Raw genomic sequence first — 26883 nt, 5'->3', positions numbered from 1 at the left:
AAATGTCAACAAGCATTTTACAAGCATTATGTGTCAGGCACTGTGCTAAGTTCTAGAGATACAAAAGAAAGGTTAAAAAAAAGTCTCTGCTCTCCAAGAGCTCCTGGTTCTCCTCTATTCTCTCCATTCTTCTATAGTCTGTTCTATTGTGTATGTCTGTACAGGGGGAGTCCTAAACCAGGTGTGGCAGTTAGAGAAAGCAGGTGCTTCTTTTTGGAGACAGCAGGTTTTGCTGCACCTGGTGATTCAGATCACCGGGAATGGGAGCAAGGAGGCACACGTTAGTAATGAAATAACCCTGGAGGCGATCTTCCAATTTCTCAGAGCCTTCCCACCAGCTCAGGCACAGGCACATTTCCCTGGCTCTCTGATGGGAGAGGAGCTCCATCCCAGGCAGCCTTTGCAGCTGGATGCAGCAGGTGAGGTAGGCAGTGCTTAGGAAGGGGGCTGTGTGTCATGGGCACCCTACCAGCAGGCTCACTGGGTGCACTGTGTGAGTGAGCTGCTGAATTGAATTGGGAAGGGATGACTTTGGAAGATACGCATACGATCTTTTGGCTGAAAATCCTGTGGGTTTAAGAAGACTACAGTTCTCAGAGTGCCTTACCTTGTGAGTTCAGGGAATCTTTTCTTGGGAAACTACTGACAAATGGGTTAGATGTCTCTCCTCTCGGTGAGTTGAGTTATTGTCCTACTGGGAGGTACAGAGATGGTAAGAGGTGACGCTGGTTAATCCCTTCAGCTCTACAGAGTCAGTGAATGGATATGGTCTCTGAATTATGAACCCAAACCCTTTAGGTTAGAGATTGAGAAGACAGGCATCAACTTGTTGTGGATGGGATTGCTTTCTCTAATAAGTATCTTGTCTTAAGCCAATTTCCATGTTCTTTGAAGACATGGAAATTTAATTTTTACCTTTCTACATGACAATGGTTATGAGGATGTGAAACTTATATAAGTATGTGTTTCTGTATATGCCTGTTGTGTATATAAAGAGGAGAAGAAAGTGCCATGAAGATCACATTGTTTCTTTAGGTCATTATGCAAATGGTCATAACTTTACACATCCAGATGGTGACATATATGTGTAAGAAAAGTGACTTTTTCTGTGACCATCAATCTAGGATTCTAAAGGCATTGAGTGTCATAGGTCACTTAGAAAGTTTTAATTCAAAAATAATTTTTCATTTTGTCTTTATGATCCAAACACTACTGGGGACTTGTTGTTGAATGGATTTTCTGAGCTGCTACAGTGGATATGTTACTGGTCTAGGTGCTGTGGGGAATAACATGAAAGACAGGATCCATGCCTTCAAGGATTTTACTATCAAGTTGAAAAGATAAAACACACACACCTGAAAAGATAATGGATCAGAGAGAGCAGCAAGAGCACTTCAGAAAACATTTCATAGCGGAGGTGGGCCTTAAAATCAGTCACCAAATATTGTTGTTCAGTCTTTTCAATTGTGTCCAATTCTTCATGACCCCATTTGGGATCATTTGGTCATTTGGGGTTTTCTTGGTAAAGATACTGGAGTGATTGGCCATTTCCTTCTCCAGTTCATTTTACAGATGAGGAAACTGAGGCAAACAGAGTGAAGTAACTTGCCCAGAGTCACCTAGTTACTAAATGTCTGAGGCCAGATTTGAACTCTGGAAGATGAGACTTCCTGACTTTAGGCTCCGCTGTTTATCTATTATACCACCTAGCTACCCCTCAATAAATATATTAAGTGTTTGCCATCTTTTGACATTGGACAAGATGCTGGGGATATAAAATAAAATACAAAATGGAACATTCTCTACCTTAAGGTACCAAAGGAGTTTACATTCTATTAGGAGTGAGCAACATATACAGGGATAAGTCAATACAAAAAATACATAAAGTAAATATAATGTAGGGGCAGGTAAGTGGTGAAGTGGATAGAGTACTGGGCCTGGAGTCAGGAAGATTCACTTCACTAGTTCAAATCATGCACTTATTAGCTGTGTGACCCACAGTAAGTCATTTAACCCTGTTTGCCTCATCTGTAAAGTGAACTGGAGAAGAAAAGGGTAAACCACTCTGGTATTTTTGCCAAGAAAACCCCAAATGGAGTCACAAAGATGCAGACACAACTGAACAATAAAAACATAATATAATTTGGGTGGAAGGGGATCAAGAAAGACCTTCCAAAAGAGATAGAATTTCAGTGAGTTTTTAATGAAGTTAAGGATTCTGAAGGGTGGAGATAAAGAAGGAGTGCATTCCAGGTAAGGGCATTTTGCTTGTATGGAGGCGTGGAAACAGGAGATGGGTTATTATAAACAAGGAACATTGAATAGACTGGTTTAGCTGAAACGAAATACTTATGAAGGGTAGTAATGTGTAATAAATCTAGAAAGGTGGGCTTGACAGAAGAACGAAGGGTGAGTAGGATTCAATTAGGCCCAGTGGAAGAAGAGATCAGGCATTCCAGAAAAGAGCAACAGAGTGAGCATTTCTGGTCAAACCTCACTTCCATTAGAATCAGCAGTTGACACATAACTCAGTTTCCTAATTGCATTGTGGGCATGCTGGATCTGTTTCTGCTGATGCTGGATTTCATGTTCACGGAATTGAAATTTATTTTGCATGGTGATGATCCTGCAACAGGCTATGTCACAGAGCCTGATGAGAGGTGCCAGCTGGTCTAGGCTTTCTTGTACCCTTGCATGGTGGGTTCTCCCAGGTTTTCACTGAGGCCCTTAAACTTGCTATTCCTGCAAATGACTTGCAGCTCTCAAAGAACTTTCAAAGAGTAATAAGGACTGAAAACTGGTAGTATTGTGAGGACCTTGATTCTTTCCAATTCTTTCCAATACTGACTGGTAGTTCCATTTTGGAGTACTGGAAACTCTTCTGTTAAGCCATCTTTTACCTTCAAGTCAGTTAATTTGTCACTAAGCATATACTAAATGACTATCATATGTCAGGCACTGTGCTAAGTGATGGGAATACAGAGAAAGACAAAAGAATAACCTGTCCTCAAGGAGCACATAGTCTAATAGGGGATACAACATGCCAACAAATAAACACTGCAAGATAAATGGGAAATAATTAACAGAGGGAAGTCATCTTTTGCATAAATAAATAACCACACTACCCATAATGAGCACAGTCTCTCAGCTTCCTGGTCAGAAGAGCAGGGATGCCAAGATTCCAGAAGAATTCTGTTGTTTGGGTGGCATGGAGGACCACTTTCATCTGAGTAAGAGAAAAGAAGTCTGTATATGTACCAGGCACAGAATGAACTGCAAAAGAGAATAATTTTGCCTCAAGGATCCAAAAGCTGAAAAGTCTGAATGTGTCAAAAAGGAGTTAGCTGTGTATAGTCCCTCAGGTCCAGGGGATCAAAGTAATCTTTGCAATCACTCTACAATGCGTAAACTAGCTGAGAGAATGATACAAGCCCAGGCAGAGAGCCATGTAGAGGTGGACTGACATGAATATGTAAATCTTTTCATAGGCAAAAGCACATTCTCTTGCATTTTTACAGTAATTTCTATTTTTCAAAGCTCTTTCACATGTATTGCTTCATATGATCCTTAAACAATGCTGTGAGGCAGGTAGGGCAACTGTTGGTAGAAGTCTTTCACAAAGGTTGTAGGAAGTCTTGTTTGAATACAATAGCCCACAGGTATCCTCAGCTCAGAGAAGATTGGAGCTGGAAGGGAACCTTAGAGGGTATCTTATCTAACTGACTCCTTTAACAGATGAGGAAGCTAAAGTTTAGAGAGGGTAAACAGCCTGTCTGTGGTCACATGGCTAATGAAGAGGATTATAGGATCACAATCAGTTTTTTAAAGCTACAGAATGGGTCATCAAGTCCAAATACTTCATTTTACAGATGAGGAAACTGAGGCTTAGAGAAGGGAAAGGAATTGTTCAAGGCCATAAGGGTAACAAATGGCAAAACTGAGACTAATCCAAGTCCTCAGACTCCAAATTCAATGTTCTTTCCGGAAGCCTTGACAGGGGAGAAAACTGAGGCACAGAACACTAAAGAAATTTGCTGAAGGTCACATAGCCAGTCAGTGGCAAGGCTGAGAGTAGAATACAGATAAATCATAGTTTCTACTTTATCGTCCTTTCCACTGTGCCACTAGTCACTGAAAAAAGAAGCCCTAACCAAAAGATCTTTCTTCGATTGTGGAATCTGAGGCAAGGAGAGCTTCCAGAAGTAACAACGTGGATGAGTATAGCAGGAAGGGAGTCATGGCCCTAGGCGGAGGTCTGGTGAAATGAGTGCAGGAGACATGCTCTGACTTGGATGAGCCTTCAGGTTTTGCTCTGGGCCTTAGAAGGAGCAGACTCATTAGGAAAGGGTGGGGCCTAGGGAAGAGCCCAGTTTCCAGTGGCTGTGGGAATGATCTGGGTGAAGCCAAAGCAGAGATACCTGGAAAAGGATTTTGTGATTGAAACCAGAGCACAAGCTTTCTAATATGTTTTCTGGATCTTGAGCCAGGGCTAGCTCCATGGATATCAACCAATTAATCAAAAAGCATTTATTAAATGCCTATTATATGTCAGGCAGCAGCTAGGTGTCACAGTAAACAGAGGGCTGGGCCTGGATTCACGATCTTCTTGAGTTCAAATCTGGCTTCAGAAACTTGTTAAATGACCCTGAACCCTGTTTGCCTCAGTTTCCTCATCTGTAGAATGAGTTGGAGAAGGAAATGGCCAATCATTCTAGTATCTTTGCCAAGAAAACCCCAGATGGAGTCATGAAGAGTCGGACACCACTGAAAAATGACTGAACAGCAAGAAGATTCTACAAAGTGGAGGTGAGGGGGAAGGGATTTCAAGGTATGAAGGTGAGCCAGTACAAAGGCATAGAGACAAAAGTGCTGGGTAAGGACCATAGAGTAGAGGGAAGCTGGAAATTCAATTGGATCCAAGTTGTCGGATCCAAGACTTTTTTGTTCAGCTAACCATTAAAAAAAAAATTCTGAACATAGAAACACCAAATGAAGCAGGCATTTCCATATTTGATAAAAAGGATTGTACATGAAACTACAGGTCTCTGTTATGTATAGCTTATTTTTTAAGTATATAGTAAGTTCAATTTGTAGCTTTCAAGGCTGAGCTGCTTGTTTGGTTCTTTCTGGCCTTCTGTTTTCTTTGCATTTTTTTTAAAGATGTCTCTATGACTCTTCTTTCCTTCTTTCCTTCCTTTTTCCCTCAATCCGTACCTCCCTTTGCCCTCTAACCCTGCCCTCCATTGGGAGAGTGGGGAAGGGAAGGGAAGGGAGAACTAAAATAAAGCCCCTTTGTCAATTATACATAATCAAGGAAAACAAATTTCCACATTGACTGTGTCCAAAAATGTATGCTTCATTCTGTATCTTGAGCCCATCTCTTCTGTCTCAAGAGACAGATAATATGCTTCATTATTGGTCCTCTAGAATCATAGCTGGTCATTTTCAAGTCTTCCCAAGTACTTTATCTTCATAATGTTGCTGTCGTGTATGTTGTTTTACTAGTACTACAAACGTCTAACTTTCTATCCTTTGGGTAAAGTTCTTAACTTTTAGCGATGCGTGGTGGGGTGCAGGATCATGTTGTGGTATTTTCTCCATTTGGGAATTCCTATAACTATAGATTTTGCATCTCAGGATGTCAATATATCCATCAGAGTTCATCACTGTTTCAACAAGCTCACGATTTCAAGTTCCAATGGAATATTTTTAATACCCATTTTTCTTTGTGGATGTTTTACAATCTGATTAAGATGCCTGGGTCTTATAAACACCCTGACCACGTCTGACAATAAGCTTTACTCTACCTATAAATGGAAAAAAAAGGAGTCGCATCAATTCAAAATTACCTTTTTCCTTTCTTTAGCACTTTAGCACTCATAGGGTTGTGCCAATATCAAGCATGTTTTCTTCATTTTAATGGTCAACAGCCCCTCAACTCTGAGCCCATGGTCTGCTCAAATGATTGTTTCTGAGGTGTTTGCAACAGCGTCCAACCAAGACACACTGTGGCCAAAGCAATTTAATGCCTGTATCTCTTGCTTTGGGAAAAGGATTAAGCATGTAATCTGAACAGGAGCAGTGTTGCTTGGGAGAGAAAAAGAACTTTATTCACTACAAAAAGCATTCACTTTCAAGAAATACCATAAAATCAACATAACATGGAACATGTTTTCTCTATCTGGGATATAATTTTCAACAGGGCAAAAACTGAGCATAGCCTAAGTGATTTCATTCACTCAATAAATTTGTATTAAGTTCACTTTGTGTTCAACCTTCTACTAGAAACTAGGATTACAGGATTTAAATCTATAAGATTGGTTAATTCTCTACATTTTTAAGAGTGAGATCAAGGTTCAGACAAATTGAGAGAACTGAACACAAAGTCACCCAAAATAGCTAGTATTTGTATAGTACTTCAGAGTTTGCAAGGCATTTATATATGAACGTCTATATGTATATATATGCACATTTGTGTGTATATGTACACATAAAACCTCACTTGATGAAGTTAATGTTATTATTATACCCATTTTATAGATGAAGAAACTAAGAAAGGTTAAGTGACTTGCCCAGGATCATTTCATCTAAGACAAAATTCAAACTTCCTTGCTCCAAGACTGTCACTTTACTCACTACAGCACAGAGTCTAGATTCAACTTAGGTCTTCTGACTTTAAATAGCATGTTCTTTTCGCTACACTATGTATGATGCAAAAAATAACTGTCCCTGTCTTCAAACACTTTATATTCTAGTTGGGGATACAGAAGAGAGATGTACATGAATATAGAAATTCATAGTGGTATTTTAGGATCATACATTTAGAGGATATGGAGACCTTGGAAGTCATGTTGTCGAACAGGTGAAGAGCCAGGAGCCTAGAACAGTTAAATAATTTAAGCTTCATCGTATTGGATGTTTTTGAAAGATTTGTTCTTTCTAGCCATGTTAGCTTTCTAAGATGACCAGGTAAGTGTATTTCTGGAATGCTGTCTCTTATAAAGTGGTGTGGAGAGGCCACACCAATTCAGATCCATTATATATGTAGCTCACATACACGTCATCCTACCATGTCTATCTAGGCACAGTCAAAATAGTTTAAAGTCCTCTGTTCCACAAGCCCCAGACTGAGCAATAGAATGCTTTTGCTCATTCACTTGGTACTTTGATTTTCTCCTTTTAACATTCTCTTTGATCTTTTGGCAAAGAGCTCACCTGGGGAGATTTTTTAACAATCCCTCAGTTATCTAAAGATCCAAGGAAAGACTTGTTTCTAATTTGAGAAACACTGGCCTAACCGAGCCAGAATGAAAAGTACTTGTAGGAACCAGTAGGCAAATTACAAGTAATAATATTAGCTTTAAGAGAGGACTTTTAAAGTTTGCAAAGTGCTTTATATGTTATCTCATCCAATCCTCACAACAACCCTATAAGGTAGTTACAGTTATTATCCCAATTTTACAGATGGGTCACACAGCCACAGTGTCTGAGGTAGGATTCCAACTCAGGTCTCCCTGACTCTAAATCCAGAGCTCTGTTCACTTTTTTAGTAGGCTGAGGAGAGAGTGATTTTTTTTAAGTGGCAAATTTCTTGATGACTAGAAACTAGGTGCTTAAACTTAATTTTTTAAATTAGGTGCTTGTGCTGTCTGCTGCTGTCTTTCCAAAGGGTTTCCTTTCTTATAACTTTCCTTTTACTATGGCTTCTCTTCTGTATTTTTCATCTGCTTTTCCTGTACAAAGAATCACGGTGATAGGGTTTGGTACTTTTAGCCTCTGAAAACCAAGAAGAACCTGTCTTCATCACTGCATCTTCATTTACCTTTTCTGTCTTTGCCTCAAATAGGATGAGGTTCATCTTGGTGCCCCATCACCCTGCTTCCATTCAGGCACGGGACAAACTAGATACTAGCCCAGGTCTGTGGCTGAGAGTACTCCATGATACTGTGGTAGAGATCTTTCAGTGCTGACTGTGCTGTGCTGGTCAGGCTAGAAGAGTTTAGGCTCAAAAGGGGCCAGAACCAAGAAGTGAGTAGGATAGAGATGGTATTTGTTACCAGAGTAACAAGACCAAGGCAAAGCAAATGGAGGACTAGGACAGGAACTTGGTCTGGAGACTGGAAAGGTGGGTCAGTAACTGTGCATCACTGATTCAAAGGGTCGAGAAGAAAATGTAATCCCATGTCAAGCCTGAGTTAAAAGAAACTAGGTTTCCCAACAAGTCCTGAGCTTGAGCAAATAGAAGTCACACACCATTTGTCACACTTAACAAGATCAATGCATCTGTATTCTTTCAAGGCCTGTGATGTTAACCCCAATCTCCTTGTTTTAATGAGCTGCAGCTGGGGACAGCTTCCAGCCACCTCTAAGAGGCAGGGAAATGAATGAATAAATGAAGAAAAAAGTGTTTATTAAATGATTACTGTGCGTCAAGCTCTGTGCTAAGGGAATATGAGTTTCTTCCTGCCACTTTTATCCCTACTCTGCCAGGGTTTCTGTGTAGTTGTCTACTTCAAAGCCAAGGAACTACTGTTGATAGTGAGACATCCAAGTGGGGGGCCTGGGAGTAAAGTGGAGATCATTGCATGGTGTGAATCCAGTCCCCAGACAATAAAATCAAGAAGTATTGCCTCCATCCTATAGATAACACTTAAACATTCTGGATCACCTTTATCCTTTTGTCATCAACAGTCAAGGTTGATTTTATATAGCAGATGATTTCAGTGTATCTGAGGCATCCTAGGAAATCATCTCTGTCTTTGCCAAAAAAAAAAAAAAAAATCCAAGAGCTGGAAATTTAGACGTCGGAAACTCTTTTCATTGGTTTAAGCTTTATTGTTACTTCCAGGATGCTCTTTAAAACACAAATCCTCCTAGGAAAAAGGTGTGAAAGTCTGTCTTTTTTGCTATCTGACTGGATGTCAGGAAAAATGGAGACACAAGACACCTCAAGATGTGAGAGAGGGGAAGGAGAAGAGAGGAAGAATTAGGATGTGGATAGGGGAACAACAGGATACCTAAGGGAAATTGAGAGCTGAGAAAAATTTTTCTGGTGTCTTAAATATGCCAAGAAATGGTTCTGACAATAATATTTAAATGTGAAATCCAAAGATTCATATTCAAAGCCTGACACTTGATCAAGTTCCTTTGCCCTCTATGAACCTCTGTCTCTTCATCTATAAAATAAAGGGATTGGACCAGATAATCCCTTCCAGCTAGCATGACAGTGAAAGTAAAAGCATTTAATCGTCATGGAGTGTGGTAAGAAATAATGACCCAGAGTCACACTAATGAAGTCACTTGTCATTGTAAAAGCACTCTCTCCAATTTCTTTGCAGAGGAGGTGGAACACTGCTTATAGCATCAGATATTTTTAATGGGATGGTTAGTTTTGCTGAACTTTTTTAAAAAATTATTTTCTCTTTATTTTTCATTATAAGAAATGGTTCTCTGGGAGGGAGAAATGAAGGACTATGTTGTGAAGTACAGATAATGTAAAAACAAAAGATAGCAATTAAAATTTATTTTTATAAAAATCATCAAAGTCCAATTTCCTCTAGGAAGGCCTTCAGTGATTTCTCTCTACTTTTTGAACTCCTATAAGAACTTGCTGCCTGTACTATTCTTTAACATCTAATACATACTGTCTTCACAATATCTCATATTATTGTAAAATATTTCATGTGTGTTGGTCTTATTTCCTAAAATTATCATTATTAAGTTTTATTAATACTTTTTGTTTTTACATCACGATCATACGTTGCTCCCCCACCCCTATCCACCCAGTGCCTCTTGTAACAAAGGAAAACAGTTTAACAAAACTAACAGACTCAGGCTCTGGCTCTGACAGTGTAAATAAAATTCCACACCCATAGTCCTTTACTTCTCCCATGAAAGGCTGTCTCCTCAAATGAGATTGAAGTTTACTGGAAAGGGCAGAGAACTAGTCTTTTCTTTTGTATCTCAAACGCAGGTCTGGGCATCTAGTAGCTGCTCAGTAAATATTTGTTCAATCAATGAATGGATTGCCTAGAACTGAAAATACTGTTGCATTAACAGAAGAGAGAGCAGGCCCCAGCAAGTCTAGAGAGTTTTGAAGTTATGGCCCAGAATTGATTCAAGTGAAGGAAAATGAGATGGTAGGAATTTAGAGTCTCTCATTCCGGAGTGTGGAAACAGCAATCTCCAGTCCACATGTGGCCCTCTAGGTCCTCAAGTGCGGCCCTTTGACTGAATCTAAACTTCACAGAACAAATCCCCTTAATAAAAGGATTTATTCTGCAAAATTTCAACTCAGTCAAAAGGCCATGCTTGAGGACCTAGAGGACCACATGTGGCCCACAGTTTCCTCAAACCCTGCTTGAGGATCTCCCTTGCGTTCCCTGAACTTCCTGCTATCTCCCTGACTTCTTCTGAGGCATTCCACACTTGCCTGAGGGCTGTGTCGTTCTTTGAGTTTCCTTAAAACTGGAATAAGCTCCAGTTGAAGGCTGAGCTGGTTTTTCCAGAAGTTTCTCCATCAGTGGAGCCTGTGCAGTTCTAAAGTCATAGGGACTTTATTGAGCATCTCCTAGCACTTTTACTCTTGTTTTCTTTTCCCCCAAGCTGTCTCTTATCTGTGCTCTCATTTATCTCTCAATGTCCTTTTAAAGTAGGCAGGGCAGCAAACAGAGGAAAGTGGTAGAATCAGGACAAGGTTCTAGGGTTCCTTGTTTTTAGACTCCAGTTATATTCCCCTACACTAGCGGTGGGGAACCTTTGACCTCGAGGCTACATGGGACCTTCTACATCCTTGGGTGCAGACTTTTGACTGAGTCCAAATTTTATAGAACAAATCCTTTTATTAAGGGGATTTGTTCTGTGAAGTCTGGATTCAGTCAAAGAGCTGCTCTTGAGGACCTAGAGGGCCACATGTGGCCTTGGAGCCACAGGTTCCCCACCCCTGCCCTACACCTCACCAGAAGAATAAGAGAGGCTAGAGGGAGAACTGAGACCATTTAGTCTCAGTCTCACATTTAAAAAGAAAAAAAAAAACAAACCCATTTGAGTCTCAGTTCTTTGCCTAAAATCAGATTATTTCTGGAGAACTGTGAAAATAGGGGGACAGGTTATGAATCCCCAACAGAGGATTTTATGTATAATCTTCTGACAGATAGGCAGTCACTAGATTTTTTTTTAAAAGTATGTGTGGAGTCATGTGTGTGACATGGTCAGACTTGCACTTAGAGATCACTGGGCACTGAGTGCAGGATGAAGGGAAGTGGAGAGAGAATTGAGGCAAGGAGATCAGTCAGCAGGCCATCACAGTAGTTCAGGCACGAGATGATGGAGAGCCTGCACCAGAGGGGTGGAAGTATCAGAGGACAAAAGGGTTCAAATAAGAAAGATGTTACGATGCTAAAATCAACAGACTTCAGCAACAGGTTGGATACTGGGGAGTGGTGGGGGTGAGTGGGTGAGAAAGAATAAGGAGTCAAGGATGGCATCTTAACTCTAAATCTGGGGGACTGAGAAGATGGTGTCCACAACAACAGTAGGGAAGTTTGGAAGGGGAGAGGTTTTGAAGGGAATTATGAGTTACATGTTGAGTTTAAGATATCTACAGGACATCCAGTTCTACATATCTAGTAGGCACTTGAAAATGCAAGAATGGAGATGCACAGAGATATTAGAGCTGAATAAATAGATCTGATGATCAGATGATAATTGAATCCATGGGAGCTGTTGAGTTCATCAAAGGAAGTAGTATAGAGAGAGAAGAAGAGAACGCCCAGACGTCTCTTTTGGGAGACCCACAGTTAGTGGGTATAACCTAGATGAAAATCCAGGAAAGGACACTGAGAAGGAGCAGTCAGATAAGTAGGAGGAGAATCAAGAAAAAGAAGTGTTTTAAAAACCTAGAGAGAAGAGAGTATCGAGGAGAAGTGAGTGATTAACAGTGTCAAATCTGCAGAGGATAAGGAAATGAGGACTGAGAAAAGGCTGTTAGATTTGGCAATTGAAAGACGATTGGTAACTTTTGTGGGAGCAGTTTTGGTTGAATAATGAGGCAGAAGTCAGACTACAGAGATTTCAAAAGAGTGAAAGGAGAGGAAATGGAGGCAACCATTGTAGAACACCTTTCTCAATGAGCCACAAAATGTGGGAGAATATGAGATGATAGCAGGATGGATGGAACAAGAGAGGGATTTTGAGGATAGGGGAGACATGGGCATATTCATAGGCAGTAGGGAAGCACCCAGTAGAGAGGATGTACTGGAAGAGATGTCATCCAAAGAAAGCATTAACCTTTTCCCACTTGGTCTCAGAGAGTAGAACTGGAAACAATGTGCAAAGGTTAGGGACTGGAGTGCTCCTCCCAAGGTATATTCTTGACTCCATCTTATCCACAAGGTCTACAGACCTCCTTGTTGGTCTCTCTATGCCAAGTGGAGCTTTACAAATGAGTCACCGCAACTTTTTCTGGATTTCCAGTGGCACCTAGATAGTGCAGTGAATAGAGTGCTGGGCTTGGCATCAGGAAGACCTGAGTTCTAATCCAGTCTCAGATAGTTACTGTAGATATATGATCCTGGGCAAGTCACCTAATCTCCATTTTCTCATTTGTAAAATCAGGATAATTATAGCAGTTACCTCCTAGGGTTGTTGTAAGGATAAAATGAGATAATAATTGTAAAACACTTATGTGCACATATACATGGCTATGTAAATGCTAGCTATCTAATATTTTCCCATCAAGATTTGATCTGATCTATTTTCAAGATTCATTTGGAAGATTTTGTGGACCTGAGCCCACTACTCTGTTTCATTTCACTCATTCATCTTGGCTCCACATCGTTCATTCTCCATTGATAAGGGAGGAGACCCCGCTACCTTGAACTTTGTCTAAGGTGGTAGAATTTCAGAGTTCAGTTCCAGGATTCACCATACTTTTGCCCTATTATCATAGAGAAGTGACTTCAACAGAAACACTAAAATTGCCATTCTCCTCCCTTTCTTGAGCTTTGTCAATAATTGAATGAACAGGTATTTAATGAGCACCTATTGAGTGCCCAACCCTGTATTAGATGTTCTGGGGGAGAAATAAAAATTAAAGGGTGTCCTATTCACTAGGACACACCTCATGCTTATTCCTGCCTCTTAATACTTTGTAATGCTTTGCACTTGTATAGATAATGCTTTACGGTTTACAGAGAGCTCTTTTACATCAATCATCTCATTTAATCCTTACCACAATCCGGTGAGGTAGGAAGGGCAGCTACTAGTATCTCTAATTGACAGTTGAGGAAACTAAGGATCAGAAGGACTAAGGACTCTAAAATCATCCAACCAATAAGTCAGATGACTCAGACAATTCTCTCCAAAAAGTTTTTTTTAATAAAAAAATTTTATTTTATTATTTATTTTTTTAATATTCTTTTCTTTTCCAATTTTGACTTCCAAATTCTCTCTCTCCCTCCCACCCCCTCCTCATCCTACTGAGAAGGCAAGCAATATAATATCAATTATACATGTGAAATCATGCAAAATGTATTTCCATGTTAGCCATATTTCCCCAAAAAGCAAGAAAAATAAAGTGAGAAAATTAGACTTCCATTTGCACTTGGACAGAGTTCTTCAGTTCTCTCTCTGGAGTATACTATCCATTGTGCCACCTAGATGCCCTTCAGTTATCTTTTCATGAGTGTCCTGTCCCCTCAATGCTGAACCATTGCAATGTCTCCAGTAGAGTTTAAACTCTTTTTTGTTTTTTCACAAAGACACAAAGGAAACATTCCTTGCCCTGAAAGGAGCTCAAGACTCGCATATGGAATACTATGAGTGTGGATTTAAGATCAAATGGGTTGCTTTATTGAGTAATGCTTGATCTGGCCATAGTTTTCTAGGAGCTCACTCTTAGGTCATTCAAATACTAGCTGATTTTGAATGCCTTTTAACTTAGACTATTTAAAAGCAAGATTAGTGTCATCATCTTAACCACAAACTCCAAGGAAAGCAAACTCTAAGGAAAGACTAGCAAATTTGTGGTAAATTATAAATACCAGACACTTCTCCTCCATCATACCACTCCAAATTCATTATAGTTGTCATATGATCCAACCAGGACATGGCAGCCATTGGTAACCGGGAAGCTAATGTCAGCTTTCTAGGAAATTATCAGCAAATTACTTGGATAAATTGACAACTTAAATTATCCCCTCACATCCTATGGAAGAGCATAAAGTAAAATCTCAGTCATCAACATCAGCTTTTCCTATTTCTTACTGACTGACACACCACAGCCAGTGAATGATTAGCTGCTTGGTAACAAGAATAACTTGTAAAACCAAGGCCTGAGTTCCTCTTATGTAGGCTGGGATTAGGGACAGGATTATGGCAAGAAAAAATAAGGAGATTCATTGTGTGGCTTTATAGAATCACAAGATGTTGATGTGCTGGTAGGATATCTCCACCTGGATATTTCCACAGACACCTGAAGCTCAACACTTCCAATCTCAGACCTTGTCCTTTCCTTTCTAAACCTGCTCTTCCTCCTGACTTTTCCATTGCTGCTAACGGCATCACCTTTTCTCTCAGTCCACCCAGGCTTGAAGCAGCAGCATCTGTGATTTTTCTCCCTTATATCCCACATCTAGGTCTGTCACTAAGTCCTGCAGATATGTCTCATCATATCCCTTTCTTACCATTTCCACTACGGGTGCTGAGGCTCTCCTCTGGACCATTGTAGCAGTCACCTTCTACATAGTTTCCTTGGCTCTAGTTCTATCTGCTTTCTAATCTATACTATAGATCACTGTCCAAATCTCTTACATACTAGCTGTTTGAGCCTGGGTTAGTCACTGTAGCCTCTCTAAGCCTCTGTTTTCTCATCTATAAAATGGGGACATTAATACTTGTACTGTCTATGTCACCATCAGCCAATATCAGTCAATAAACATTTTTTAAGCATGTACTATGTGCTGGATATTGGGTTAAGTTCTAAGGATGCAAAGAAAGGTGAAAGACAATCCCTGTACTTCAGGAGCTCACAATCTAATGCAGGGGACAAAATGAAAATAACTATGTACTGGAAAGCTATATACTGGGTAAACAGGAAATCATCAACAGAGGGAAGGCACTAGAATTAAGAGAGGTCTGGAAAGCCTTCTTGTAGAAGATGGGATTTTAGGTGAGATGTTAAAGAAGCCAAGGAGATAGAGATAAGGAAGGAGAGCATTCCATGGTGGGGAACAGGCAGTGAAAATGCTCAGAGTGAAGATGGATGTCTTGTTCAAGGAACAGTAAGGAGGCCAATGCAACTGAATCACAGAATACGTGGCAGGGGAAGGTGGGTAAGATGTAGGAAGACTGGAAAGGTGGGAGAAGCTAGGTTATAAAGGGCCAAACAGAAAAGAGCCTTGTAAGCACAGCACCTAGCACATAGTTGTCTGTGTGTGGGGGTGGTGGTAGTAGATTTTTCAATCAATCAGTAAACATTTATTATGCACCTACCATGTGCCTGACACTGTGCTAAGATGAAAAACTTATTTTATCAATGAAGATTGACTTCTCTGCAATCTTCAGTGTCAGATCACTGACTGGGGGCACCTCTAGGTTGAGTGACTTGCCCAGGGTCACACAACCAGTAGGTCAGAAGCAGGATTTAGGTCTTTCTGAATGAGAAGCCAGATCTCTATCCCCTATGTTGTGCTAGCCTCAAGAAATGTTTGTTGAATTGAACTGTAAACTCTTAGAAAGAACCCAATTAGTCATTATTATTAATCATAGTTCATAGTTGTGATGTCAACCTGAAACAAGTTCTTCTCAAACCAGCTCCTAACCCTGGAATGTTTTCCTCTTAGAATGATAATTTACATTTGAGTAGTACCTTAAGTTTGGCAAAGCACATCCTTCACAACAACTTTATAGTAGGTAATCAAGTAATATGTTGTTTCTCTTTAGAAATACCTCCTTCCTCTTAGGCTGCTCAGTATCCCCTTATTCTTTCCCCCTTTCCTACTATTATCCACACTCAGGAAAGCCTTGATATGATTGATAGATGATTAGTGTGAAAGTAGCTATGGTCTCTCTCCCAGAAGCATTTACATTATAAGCCTTTTTAAAAAATTTAAACTGGGCCATGATGTCTCTGCCTTCCTTTAAAGAGGTTCCAAGCAGGGTAGTTTGTGTGTTGGAGGAAGATTAAGAAGTCTTCCTGATGGTCCTGAGATTGTACCCAGCAGATAATTGTCTCTTCTGCCTTCTTGTAAAGCCAGATAGCCTTGGGTAGGGCACAGAGAATCAGCTCTAATCCATGAAGCCTACAATAAGGAAGAGCAAAATTCCACAGACATGTGGTTCTTATTTTTTGTTGGGAGAGGTTAGAATCTTACTCCATTCCTCCAGCTCCACTCAGCTTTGCTCAGTTCCATTAGAATAAGCATTCTTAGTGGGTTTGGGTTTGTTTTGTTTTTTATTTGCATGATGGATTCCTTGACAGCCTAGTGAAGCCTATGAACCTCTTCTTGGACTAATTGCTTATTAAATTAATGATTGAAGAAAATGCTAAATTTCAATTAAAAGTTAATGAAAATAAAGATGTAATTTTTCCCCAGCCAAATTCACAGGCCCCTTGAAATTTATCCATGAACCCCCTAGGTAAAGAGCTTTTGAATAAGAGAAGTGGTCAAAGGGAGGGCAGTGGGGTTCTCTTTAAATAGAATGCAGCAGACCAGTACTGAAAAAGGTGAAGTTCAGCTCCAGCCTTGATTCAGGAAGTTTGGCGGTTCATTGTTCAGTCAGTTCAGATGACAAAGGTGGTACAAGAGCCACCTAAGGCAACAAGAATTTGGTAACTCAGAACAAATACTCCTTCCAGGTTAGGAAATAATCAGACTTCTCCCATCCTTCCCACTTTGTCTACCTTTCAGGGAGATCTGCTAATTTAAGTATTTATATTTTGGTAAGTATTCATCTATTTTGTTTAAGTTTCTGATTTTGTTGGCATTTTGTTGGGCAAAATCGTTTTACATTCCTTTATGAGCTCCTCCTTATAATCCTGGATGGCAACTCTGAGAGAATAGGAATTTGTTATTGAATAATAAATTTCCTGCAGGCAGAGAATAATTCCTGGTATGGAGGAACAAGCTAGATTTAGACTCCCTATGAGCACACCTAGGTTCAGATTCTGAGTACTTCTTAATACCTGTGTAACCTTGGACAGTTTATTCAGCTCCTACTTCCCCAAATGGAAAAAACATAAGGGTGGGTTAGACTAGATAACTTATAAAGTCCTGGCCACTATCTACATCTAAGATTTTATGACTTTTCTTTTCTTTCTTTCTCAAATGAGTGGGTTGGATCAGATGACCTAAAAAGCACTTGGTATATCTAAATCTATGTATGATTTCCTTCCTTTCTTCCTTCCTCCCTCTCCCTCCTCCCCTTCCTCCTCTCCTTTCTTCCTTCCTCTCTTCCTCTCTCTCTCTCTCTCTCTCTCTCTCTCTCTCTCTTTCCTCCTCCTCCCACCCCTTATCCATAACACAACTCCTTAACCAAATAATGTTTCATTTTCCTTTAGTTGCCCTTTCCTAGGTCAGCCCACAGAACAGAAAACCAGAATCTAATTATGGAGGAGAATAAAAATGCATGCAAAGTGATCTATTTGGTTGATTCTCATGAAGCAGCAGTGATAGTCAAGGCCCTGTCTTAGTAAAACTGAATTTGCCCAAAATTAAACTTCAGGCCCCAACTTCCACTTAAGACCTTTCTATTCATCTCCATTTTTGTATTCTTTTTTGTCTTGCCACCAAGTCACTTTATATTGTTCCCCAGCTTCACTGTGCCCCCATCTCAGCCTGCTCTACTCCCTAGATTCTGGACCTGTACTAGACACCTTCTCATCCGTTAAAACCTATTCTCTGCCAAGTCTGTAATCATCATGCCCCATTAAAGGTAATTTAACTTGCCGGTTACACTTTTCCCCTAGAATTCCTAGATATCTCTCCTATCAAAGCCCAGCACCTGGGCACAGGCTCACTGTCCAATCTAATCTAACAAGGATGTATTAAATACCCACTATGTGCAAGGCATTATGAGAAGCACTAGAGATACAAAGGTAAGATGAAAAGTAGTTCCTGTTCACAAGGCACTTATAATCTCCTGGTCAGAAAATGGTTTTTATTTTATTTTCACTCTACCCATGAGAAATTTATAGTCTCTGAGAAAGGAATAAAGTCCACCATTCCCTCCTACATTCCCTTCTTTTTTTTAAAGAGGCCTACTATTTGGGAGAAGTCTTAAAATTCACCGTGTCAGTCAGTGTGGGGATAGAATGATGAAGGAATGTAGAATTGATGAAAGCAGTCCTATCCAAATAGAAAGCCAATTCAACAGGAACAGAACTTTTTTGGCTAGAGGGGCCCTGGAGCTAATGGGAGAGCAGATGTTAGCAGAGTAGTTGGAAAAGGAAGAAGGCCTTAAGATGATAAGATCATAGATTTTGAGCTATAAGGAACTTTGGCGATCATCTGGTAAAGAGTCTTAATCTTTTTGTTGTATCATAGACCCATAGGGCAGTTTTAGCCAAGCCCTCCTCAGAATGTTAGGTGCGTAGAATAAATTTCATTTGATTACAAAATGGAAACGACTTAAATTGAAATAGAATTATCATATATATATATATATATGCACATGCATACACAAATATATATATACATACATACACACTTTTATATATTATATATATATGTTATATAAAAGTTTGTGATCTTCCAATTTAAGTATGCTTGGTCTAATCCTACATAGTAGGTAACTGATCCCCAGAGAAGTGACGCAAAGTCATAGAGTCAAGGTAGGAACCCAGCTCCTCTGACTACAGAGTCTTTCCATTGTTCCATGATGGACTTTTATGTATTGGTAAGGTTGGGATTGGCTGAGCATTCATTTCTTTATTCTACCTATAATCCCTGCCTCAGGCTGAGGGTGTTGTTAAAGGCCAAAATTACTGTAATCTTCCAACATCTGTTCCTTCCAAGATTGGCCTCCCACTTCTGAGGTGACCCTTATCTTCCCTAGAATGTTTTCTAGGTCCCACTCTTCAGTAGGTGGAGAAGGGACCATGCCAAGAACACTGTCACTGCCCCGTGGGTCGGCAAAACAGAGCCCTGCCTGTTCTCAGCACCTGGGAGCCATATTGAGTAATAGGGAACAAAGCCTATATCTGTTCCTTGGGAGCAAGGACTTAGAGAAGGAGGGAAGTTAGGACAGATGAGCTTAAACTGACACACCTGATCCCCAAAGGAAGAAGTTAAGGTTAGCAAAAGGGCAAAGCTGGGTCACCTGAATAGATGAAGCACAGCTAGAAGGGCCCATATCTCAGAGTGAACACTGATAGAAATGGGAAACCTAGAGTCTTAAAGAAAAAATCCAAAGAATTTGAGCACAGGAGTAGCTTTGGGCCCTGCCTGCTACCCCAAAGTCCTCACCCTTGTCGTTCCAATAGCTATTCAGACTATTAATATAATTACCATCATCATTATTAAGTTATTAAAATTTAGTCTTATGTCTAGATTAACCTGAAAGTGTAGCTGGAAATTATTAGAAAGGTGTGTAAAGGCCTCTTCTGCCTAAATACTGGGAAATATAAATATGAATGTGAGGAAGCTGAACTAGCAAAGGAGACTGAGAAAAAGCAGTCAGGTAGGCAGGAGGGAAACCAGCAAGAAACGATGTCCAAGAAAGTGAGAAGCCAATATTCAGAAGTGGATGGTCAAACAGTGTTACAAGCTGAAAAGAGGTCAAAAGGGATGTTATTACGCTTACACACACACACACACACACACACACACACACACACACACACACACTCACACACACTCACACTCACACACCAGGCTAGGTGATACAGTGGGTAGAGTACTAGGCCTGGAGTCAGGAAGACTGTGAATGTTCAAATCTGGTCTCAGATGTTTCCTAGCTGTGTGAGCCTGGGCAAGTCACTGAACCCTGTTTGCCTCAGTTTCCTCATCTGTAAAATGGGCTGGAGAAGACATGCAAAGCACTCCAGTATCTCTGCCAAGAAAACCCCAAATGGGGTTGTGAAGAGTTTGACCCAATTAAACAACACATACACATATACATATACATATACATATAGATGTGTGTATATACAAACATACACATATATAGTTGAAAAACAACTAGAAGGAATAATACATTAAAACAATATATTTATATAACTTATTAAATATATAACACATTCAAGTATAACTAAATATAATTATTTCTATAAAACCTGAAAACTACATATATATACGTGTGTGGATGTATAAATATATATGCATATCTTTGTAAGCCTCTTGAGGACAGGGACTTTCATTTTTGTTTTTGCATAATCATGACAGTATGTATAGTACTTAGCACATAATTGGCAATTAAAAATGCTTGTTGATTGATATAGAATAATAGTTCAAAGGGCTAGCAGGAGTAGGTAAAAGTTGGTTGTTTTTTAAAGTTGGGAATATCTGAGCATGTTTGTAGACAGAAGGAAAAAAATAGTTAATGGGACAAACTTTATAAAGAAGCAGATGGGATGTTAGCCTGTGGAAAGAATGGATTCCCTCATCTTCATGCTTGCATGCATGTTGTCTCTCCAATTAGAGTCTGAGCTCCTGGAGGGGTTGGGACCATGTTTTTCCTGCCTTTTTATCCTCACAGCTTAACCTAGAGGCAGCACTTTATAAATGCTTATTAAATGAGTGGAACAGAAGATGAGAGAATGGATATCAATACAGAGAGACTTTTAAGGTATGGTGTAGGAAGCAGCTTATGCAAGGCAGCCTAGATTTCCTTGGTTAAACAGGAGATGCAGTTATCTGTTGAAAGAGAGCAGTGCTTTTGGAGTGAACTCAGAGACTGGGGAGAAAGTTTAGAACCGATTCTGTGAGAAGGGTGCTGGCCAGAAAAGAAGAAAAGGATTGTTAGGCAACAATGAAGGTCCTGTTGGGCTCAGATGACATGAGTCTGTGGTGGGCGCAGTCAGCACAGTTTCATAACTTCTTCCAGTAGCTTTTAATAGCCTGGATATAGATGGTGGATGATTGGAGTGACTCAAGGTTGAATAATATTCCTCATGAATGACAGAAGGGCAAAAGGGCAAGGGATTCAAGGGCGCAGGACGGTGCATAGTTGAGTAAAGATTGTAGAGGAAAGGGAAAAAAGCAAGTTCAGATAAAGTGTGATAAGCTAGGAAAACAGGGAGGGAGAAAGGAACTATTGACCTGATCACTGAAGGAAACTAAGTATTCTGACAGAGGTGGGGATAGTATATGTTTCAGGTGTTAAGGACAGCCAGGGCAAAGTCATGGAGGTGGGAGGTAGGATATGGGATTATCACATATGAGAAGTATTAAAGAAGCTACTTTGGCCAGATTAATATATGAGTGTGCGTGTACACACACACACATATGTATACATACATACACATGTATGTATACATATACACATGCATGTGTGTAGCTATATTTATATATATTATTTATATATGTGTATATGTATATATATCTGTGTGTCTGTGTATGTCCTAGATGAATGGGAATGGAGAGAGTGCTGGGCCTGGGGTCGGAAAGATCTAAATTCAAATCCAACTTTAGATTACTAGCTGTGTGACCCTGAGCAAGTCATTTAACCTCTGTTTTCCTCAGTTCTCTCATCTGTAAAATGGAGAGAATAACAGCACCTACCTCCCTGTGTTGTTGTGAGTATCAAAAGAGATAATGATTGTAAAGTACTTAGCACAGTGCCTGGCACATAGTAATCTCCAACAAATGTTCGCTGCTGTGATGATAATGATGGTGTTGGTAACCTTGGGTATACTGAAAGTTCTTTGAGGGCAGGGATTCCCTTTTGTCTTTATATCTCTTGCACCTGCTACAGTGCCTGGCACATGGTGGGTATTTAAATAAATGCTTGATTGATTCTGACCTTCCCTGGCACTTGCTATGGTTGGGGATGCCACTTGCTCAGCCCTTATCCCGTCCTTTCCCATATGATGATGATGATCATGAGATGATTATTGTCTATGTGAATGTTTGATATCTTCAGCAAGTCATAAGGTTCTTGAGGGCAGGAAGCTTTGCCTCTTCTTGTATCCCATTCCCACCTGCTGCCATCATCACTGCTGCCTCTTCATCTTTACTCATGTTCTTTACTATCTAAATCTGTCATCTTTCAGGGCCCAATTCAAGATCCACCTCCTCCCCAAAGCCTTCCTTGGCTGCTCTAATCTACAACCAACACTCCCTTCTATGACTGCTGCCTCACGTATTGTTAGAACAACATAATTAGCATCTAATGATACATTACCCTGTGTTGTTGGATAACGTAGAATCATAAAAGCTATTTTAGGTAGTTATGTCTTGTATTCCCATCAAGATAGTCAGCTACTGGGACGTAGGTTAGAGATGTGCAGGAGCGAGTTGTTAAATTTTCAGTGTGAGCATTTGCACCTCAGGAATCAGCAAATGTTAAAAGTCAGGGCTTGATTTGTGACTTTGTTGATTGCTTAGACTTTAATGAGAAAATATTAATAATGTGGTTTAAACTTAGGTGAATTGGTTGTTAAACATTTACCAGCACACCCCTGCATAGATGAATGTTATTTTCTGCTTCTTTTGTATATCTTATTTAATCTAGTACAGGATCTTTTACTGATCAAACATCATTAAAACACTGAACTTTGAGTCTAAAGAACTGTTGTTGTTGAATCATTCCAGGCATGTCCAACTCTTCGTGATCTCATTTAGAATTTTCTTGGCAAATATACTGGGATGATTTGCCATTTCCTTCTCCAGCTCATTTTACAGTTGAGGAAACTGAAGCAAACAGGGCTAAGTGACTTGCCCAGGGTCATACAGCTAGTAAGGACACTCATTTGGAATCAGGCAGACCTGAGTTCAAAGTCTGCCTTAGACACTGACTAGCTGTGTGACCTTAGGCAACTCACTTCACCTCTCTGTGTTTCAATTTCCTTATCTGTAGAAAAACAAAGGAAAGAAGGGAGCATTTAATAGGCATTTACTGTGTGCCAGATACTGTGCTAAATTCTGGGGACACAAATATAAGCGAAAAGCAAGACAGTGCCTGTTCTCCAGCAACTTACATTTGAACATGAAATTGAAGAGTTGGACTGCATAGTCTCTAAGGTCCTCTCCACCTCTAAATCTATTATTGTATGATCCAATAAAGTGATCTCAATTCCTAAGGGGTTGAAAAGAGCCCTTAAACAAAAAGAACCCCAACATATCTGGGTAAGGGAACTATGGGATGTTAGTCTCAAGTAATATCAACTGGTCCCCTTGGGAGGGACCCCCAAAAGGACCTTCTTTTCAGAGGATAATGAAATCCTCCTTGGTTGAACAAAAGCCAGTCTAGACTATCTAGGCCAGAATGGTGTTCAGGGCAGGAGTTTATGGTGAAGAACTATCTTATTCTTGAAGAAGGAACCACTCAAAATAGTTGTTGTGAGTAGATGTCATTACATTTATAAGGAATCATTTATGTTTCAGTTCAATTAATGGAGTTAGAACACCATGGATTAGAGATGGGTGGTTATATAATTCTCATTTCTTATATGGAAAAACTGAAGCCCAGAATGAGATTATAAAGTCAGTCAATCAACAGTTAGGATGTGCTAGGTGAGAGGCAGCTAGATGGTGCAATGAATAAAATGTTGGGTCTGGAGACAGGGTGACATCTTCCTGAGTTCAAATCTGGCCTCAGATACTTAACAGCTGTGTGACCCTGGGCATTTCCCTTAACCCTGTTTGCCTCAGTTTCCTCATCTGTAAGATGAGCTGGAAAAGGAAATGGCAAACCACTACAGTATCTTTGCAAAAAAAAAAACCCAAATGGGGTCACAAAGAATCAAACACGACTGAAACAATGAACAACATATGCTTGGTACTGTGCTAAGTGCTAGGGATATAAGAAAAAGTAAAAACATGGTTCCTACCCAAGGAGCTGAAACTCTAGTGGTGGAGGACAATGTGCTAACATCTATGTTCACATAAGATGTAGAAAGCATAAATGGGAGAGAATCTCAGAGGGATTACAGAAGGTAGAATTTGAACTGAGTCTTAAAGGAAGCCAGGGAAGCCTGGAGGAGGAGTTGAGGAAGGAGAGCATTCCAGGCATGGGGAACAGGCAGCTGATGGAAAAACATGGCTTCAGAAAGTGGAACATCATGTGAATAGGACAATGTAGTGTGAACAAGGTCAGATTGTATATTGCATGCAAGGGGTAGGGTGTAAGAAGACTGGAAAGATAGGAGTGGGACAGGTTGTTAAGGGCTTTAAAAACCAGAGGATTTTATATTTTATCCTGGAGGTAATAAGGAGCCAGTGGTATATATAGAGAAGGGGAGTGACATGGTCACATCTACACTCTAAGAACATCACTTTGGCAACTTAGTGGGTAGAATAGAGAGGGGAGATATTTGAGGCAGGGATACCAAAAACAGAAAGATGTGTCAAAGTGGCAGAACTGGGAATGGAATCCAGGATCCATCTGACTCCAGGTTCTAGGTTCTTACCATCTTGTCATTTCTTCGGTTCATTGTTGATGATGTAAAAGTGTTGTATGGTGGTTTCATTTAATCATTTCTTCAGTGAAATTGTCCTTCTTTGGTAGTGCATCAAGATGCAGGATTTGTGGGGTTCTAGAACACATACCTAGAACTCAAAGGGACATCAGAGTCCATCTAATTCAACCATGTCATTTTGCAAATAAGCAAACTAAGATCTAACAAGGTTAATTGACTTGCCCAAGGTCACACAGGTAGTGTCAGAAGTAAAATTTGAACTCAGATCCTCTGACTGCAGAACCAATATTCTTTCCATTATAACACATTGCCTTTATAAACATCAGTTTGTTTATGTGTTTGTGTGTATGTGAAGAGATTGACCTGTACAATAATATGAATGGCTGAAATGTCAGGCTTTTGTTGAATGGATTATAGGCCTCATTTTAGCCCCATATCTATTTGGCCCCTGGAGCAATTAGATTGTTCCTATGACTGAAACATCAATGGCATTCTCCCCACTTATGACAATCTATCTCCACTTCCATGATAGCAGAAAGTCTTATTGATATAATGATGCTCATGATCCTTTGTAACTGTGTGGGCCTTCCTATTTATGAAGGGCTTTCATATCCATTATTTCATGAATCTTCCCACAGCTCTGTCAGATTATATGGCAACCTGGCTTCCTTTAAGTCCCAATTAAAATCTCACCATCTACAAGGAGTCTTTTCCAATCCCTCTTCATGCTAGTATACTCTTTGTGTTGATTATTTCCAATTTATATAGCTTGTTTGTATGTAATTGTTTGTGTCATCTCCTCCATTGGGCAGGGACTGTCCTTCAACTTTCTTTTTATCCTCAGTGCTAAGCATGATGCCTGGCACATGATAGATGCTTAATAAGCATTTATTGATTGATTTGTATCTCTAGTCCATAGCACAATACCTGGCAAGTAGTAGGTACTTAAGAAACATTTTGATTGATCAAATTGATTGCCAATATCTGACACATAGCAGGTGCTTAATAAATAGTTTTTTACTAACTCACGGATATATTTTAGAGGTTAGGCTCAGAGAAGCTGTGTTCAAAATCATAGGGCAAAATGGTCATAGAACAGTGCCAGTGGCTCCTTTGTCTACTCTGGCTTTTTTGGGAAAGAAGTAGTAACCTGGTCAAGTCTCAGGCCAATGATTACCTTGTTCAGTCACAAGAATAGTGAGATTCTGAGAAGGGAGTAGAAGGTAGTGGAAAAGGCATTGAATACAGTTTGAAGACAGGGGTTTGAATCCTTGTAGGTCAACTTACTATGTCCTGGGCACTGTACTAACTACTATGGATGCAGGGGTAAAAAGGCAAAAATGCTTTCTCTGGCCTTAAGAAGTTCCCATTCTCAGCTCTGCCAGTTACTAGCTGTGGGACTTGGCAAATCATTTCATCATTTGTGAAGTGGCAACAATACCCCTGCCCTGTCTACCTCAAATGAGAGAATAGATATGAAAGTCTTTTGTAAATGGTAAGGGCTCCGAGGAGACCTCCTCAGCCTGGCATTTAAGGCCCTGCCCTTTCTTTCCAATCTTCGTTTGTGCTCCTCAGACTCCACATTCCTGCCAAACCATAGCTATGTTCTAGCCCAGACCGGTTTGTTCCCTGATCTCATCCTGCCCTCTGCCTCCATGCATTTTCACAGGTCACTGCTCATGCTTGGAATGCCCTTATTTCTACATCTCTCCCTGTTGAAATTCTCCTTTTCTTCCTTTAAGACCCAGGTCCTCCATGAAGCCTTCCCTGATTTACCCTCTCCAACTGAAAGTGCTCTCTCCTGTGTCAAATCTTCCCAGGGTAGTCTGGATTATCTCCTTTGCCCTTATCGCATTTTGTTTTGTATTCTCCTTTTATTTGTGTACATCTTGTATTCCTGCCAGAAGATCCTTCAGAATAGACAGACACTGAGTCATTTTTCATCTTCCTATGGTTAGTCTCTAACCAAGCGCTCTGCCCAGAGCTGATTCTTAGTAAATGTTTATTAAATGGAATGATGGTGACCATTGTCATGATGACTTAGAATCTCTGGTCTCCTGGCATTCTGGAGTTCACTGGGGGAGCACTGTCTTCTTTGGGGAGCTTTGCCTTCAGTGCCTTTTCAACTATTCCAGCATCTAAGCTGCAAGAGAAATCTGTGGAGGAATGTGGAGATGTGCTGGAAAGAAAAAGAAAACAATAAACAACCCTTGTGACTAGAAGCAGGCTCCAGAAGGAAGCCTGTCCCTTCTCAAGTAGCACCAAAGCCAGCAGGCATGGGAAGCAGCAGCTGCTGCCAGCTC

At 40.2% G+C, this 26883-nt stretch overlaps 1 protein-coding gene across 5 annotated transcripts in view; it reads left to right on the top strand.

The window, feature by feature from the left end:
* The window catches only part of ARHGEF4 (Rho guanine nucleotide exchange factor 4), a 501611-nt gene that overhangs the window by 192696 nt on the left and 282032 nt on the right, over positions 1-26883 (top strand). The window contains exon 1 of one of the 5 annotated variants that reach the window (XM_072613490.1): positions 129-424. The exons of 3 other annotated variants lie outside the window; for them this stretch is intronic. In XM_072613490.1, coding sequence (XP_072469591.1) covers positions 371-424 — 54 coding nt within the window. In that variant the 5' untranslated portion in view covers positions 129-370. Of the gene's footprint in view, positions 1-128; positions 425-26883 lie in introns of those variants that run through there. One more of the 5 variants, XM_072613488.1, reaches the window with a different exon arrangement.

This window comes from Notamacropus eugenii, chromosome 5 (genome assembly GCF_028372415.1).
Source record: "Notamacropus eugenii isolate mMacEug1 chromosome 5, mMacEug1.pri_v2, whole genome shotgun sequence".
In the NCBI taxonomy this organism is placed as follows: domain Eukaryota; kingdom Metazoa; phylum Chordata; class Mammalia; order Diprotodontia; family Macropodidae; genus Notamacropus; species Notamacropus eugenii.
Note: the sequence above shows the minus strand (reverse complement) of the source record. Positions and strands in the feature narration are given on the sequence as shown.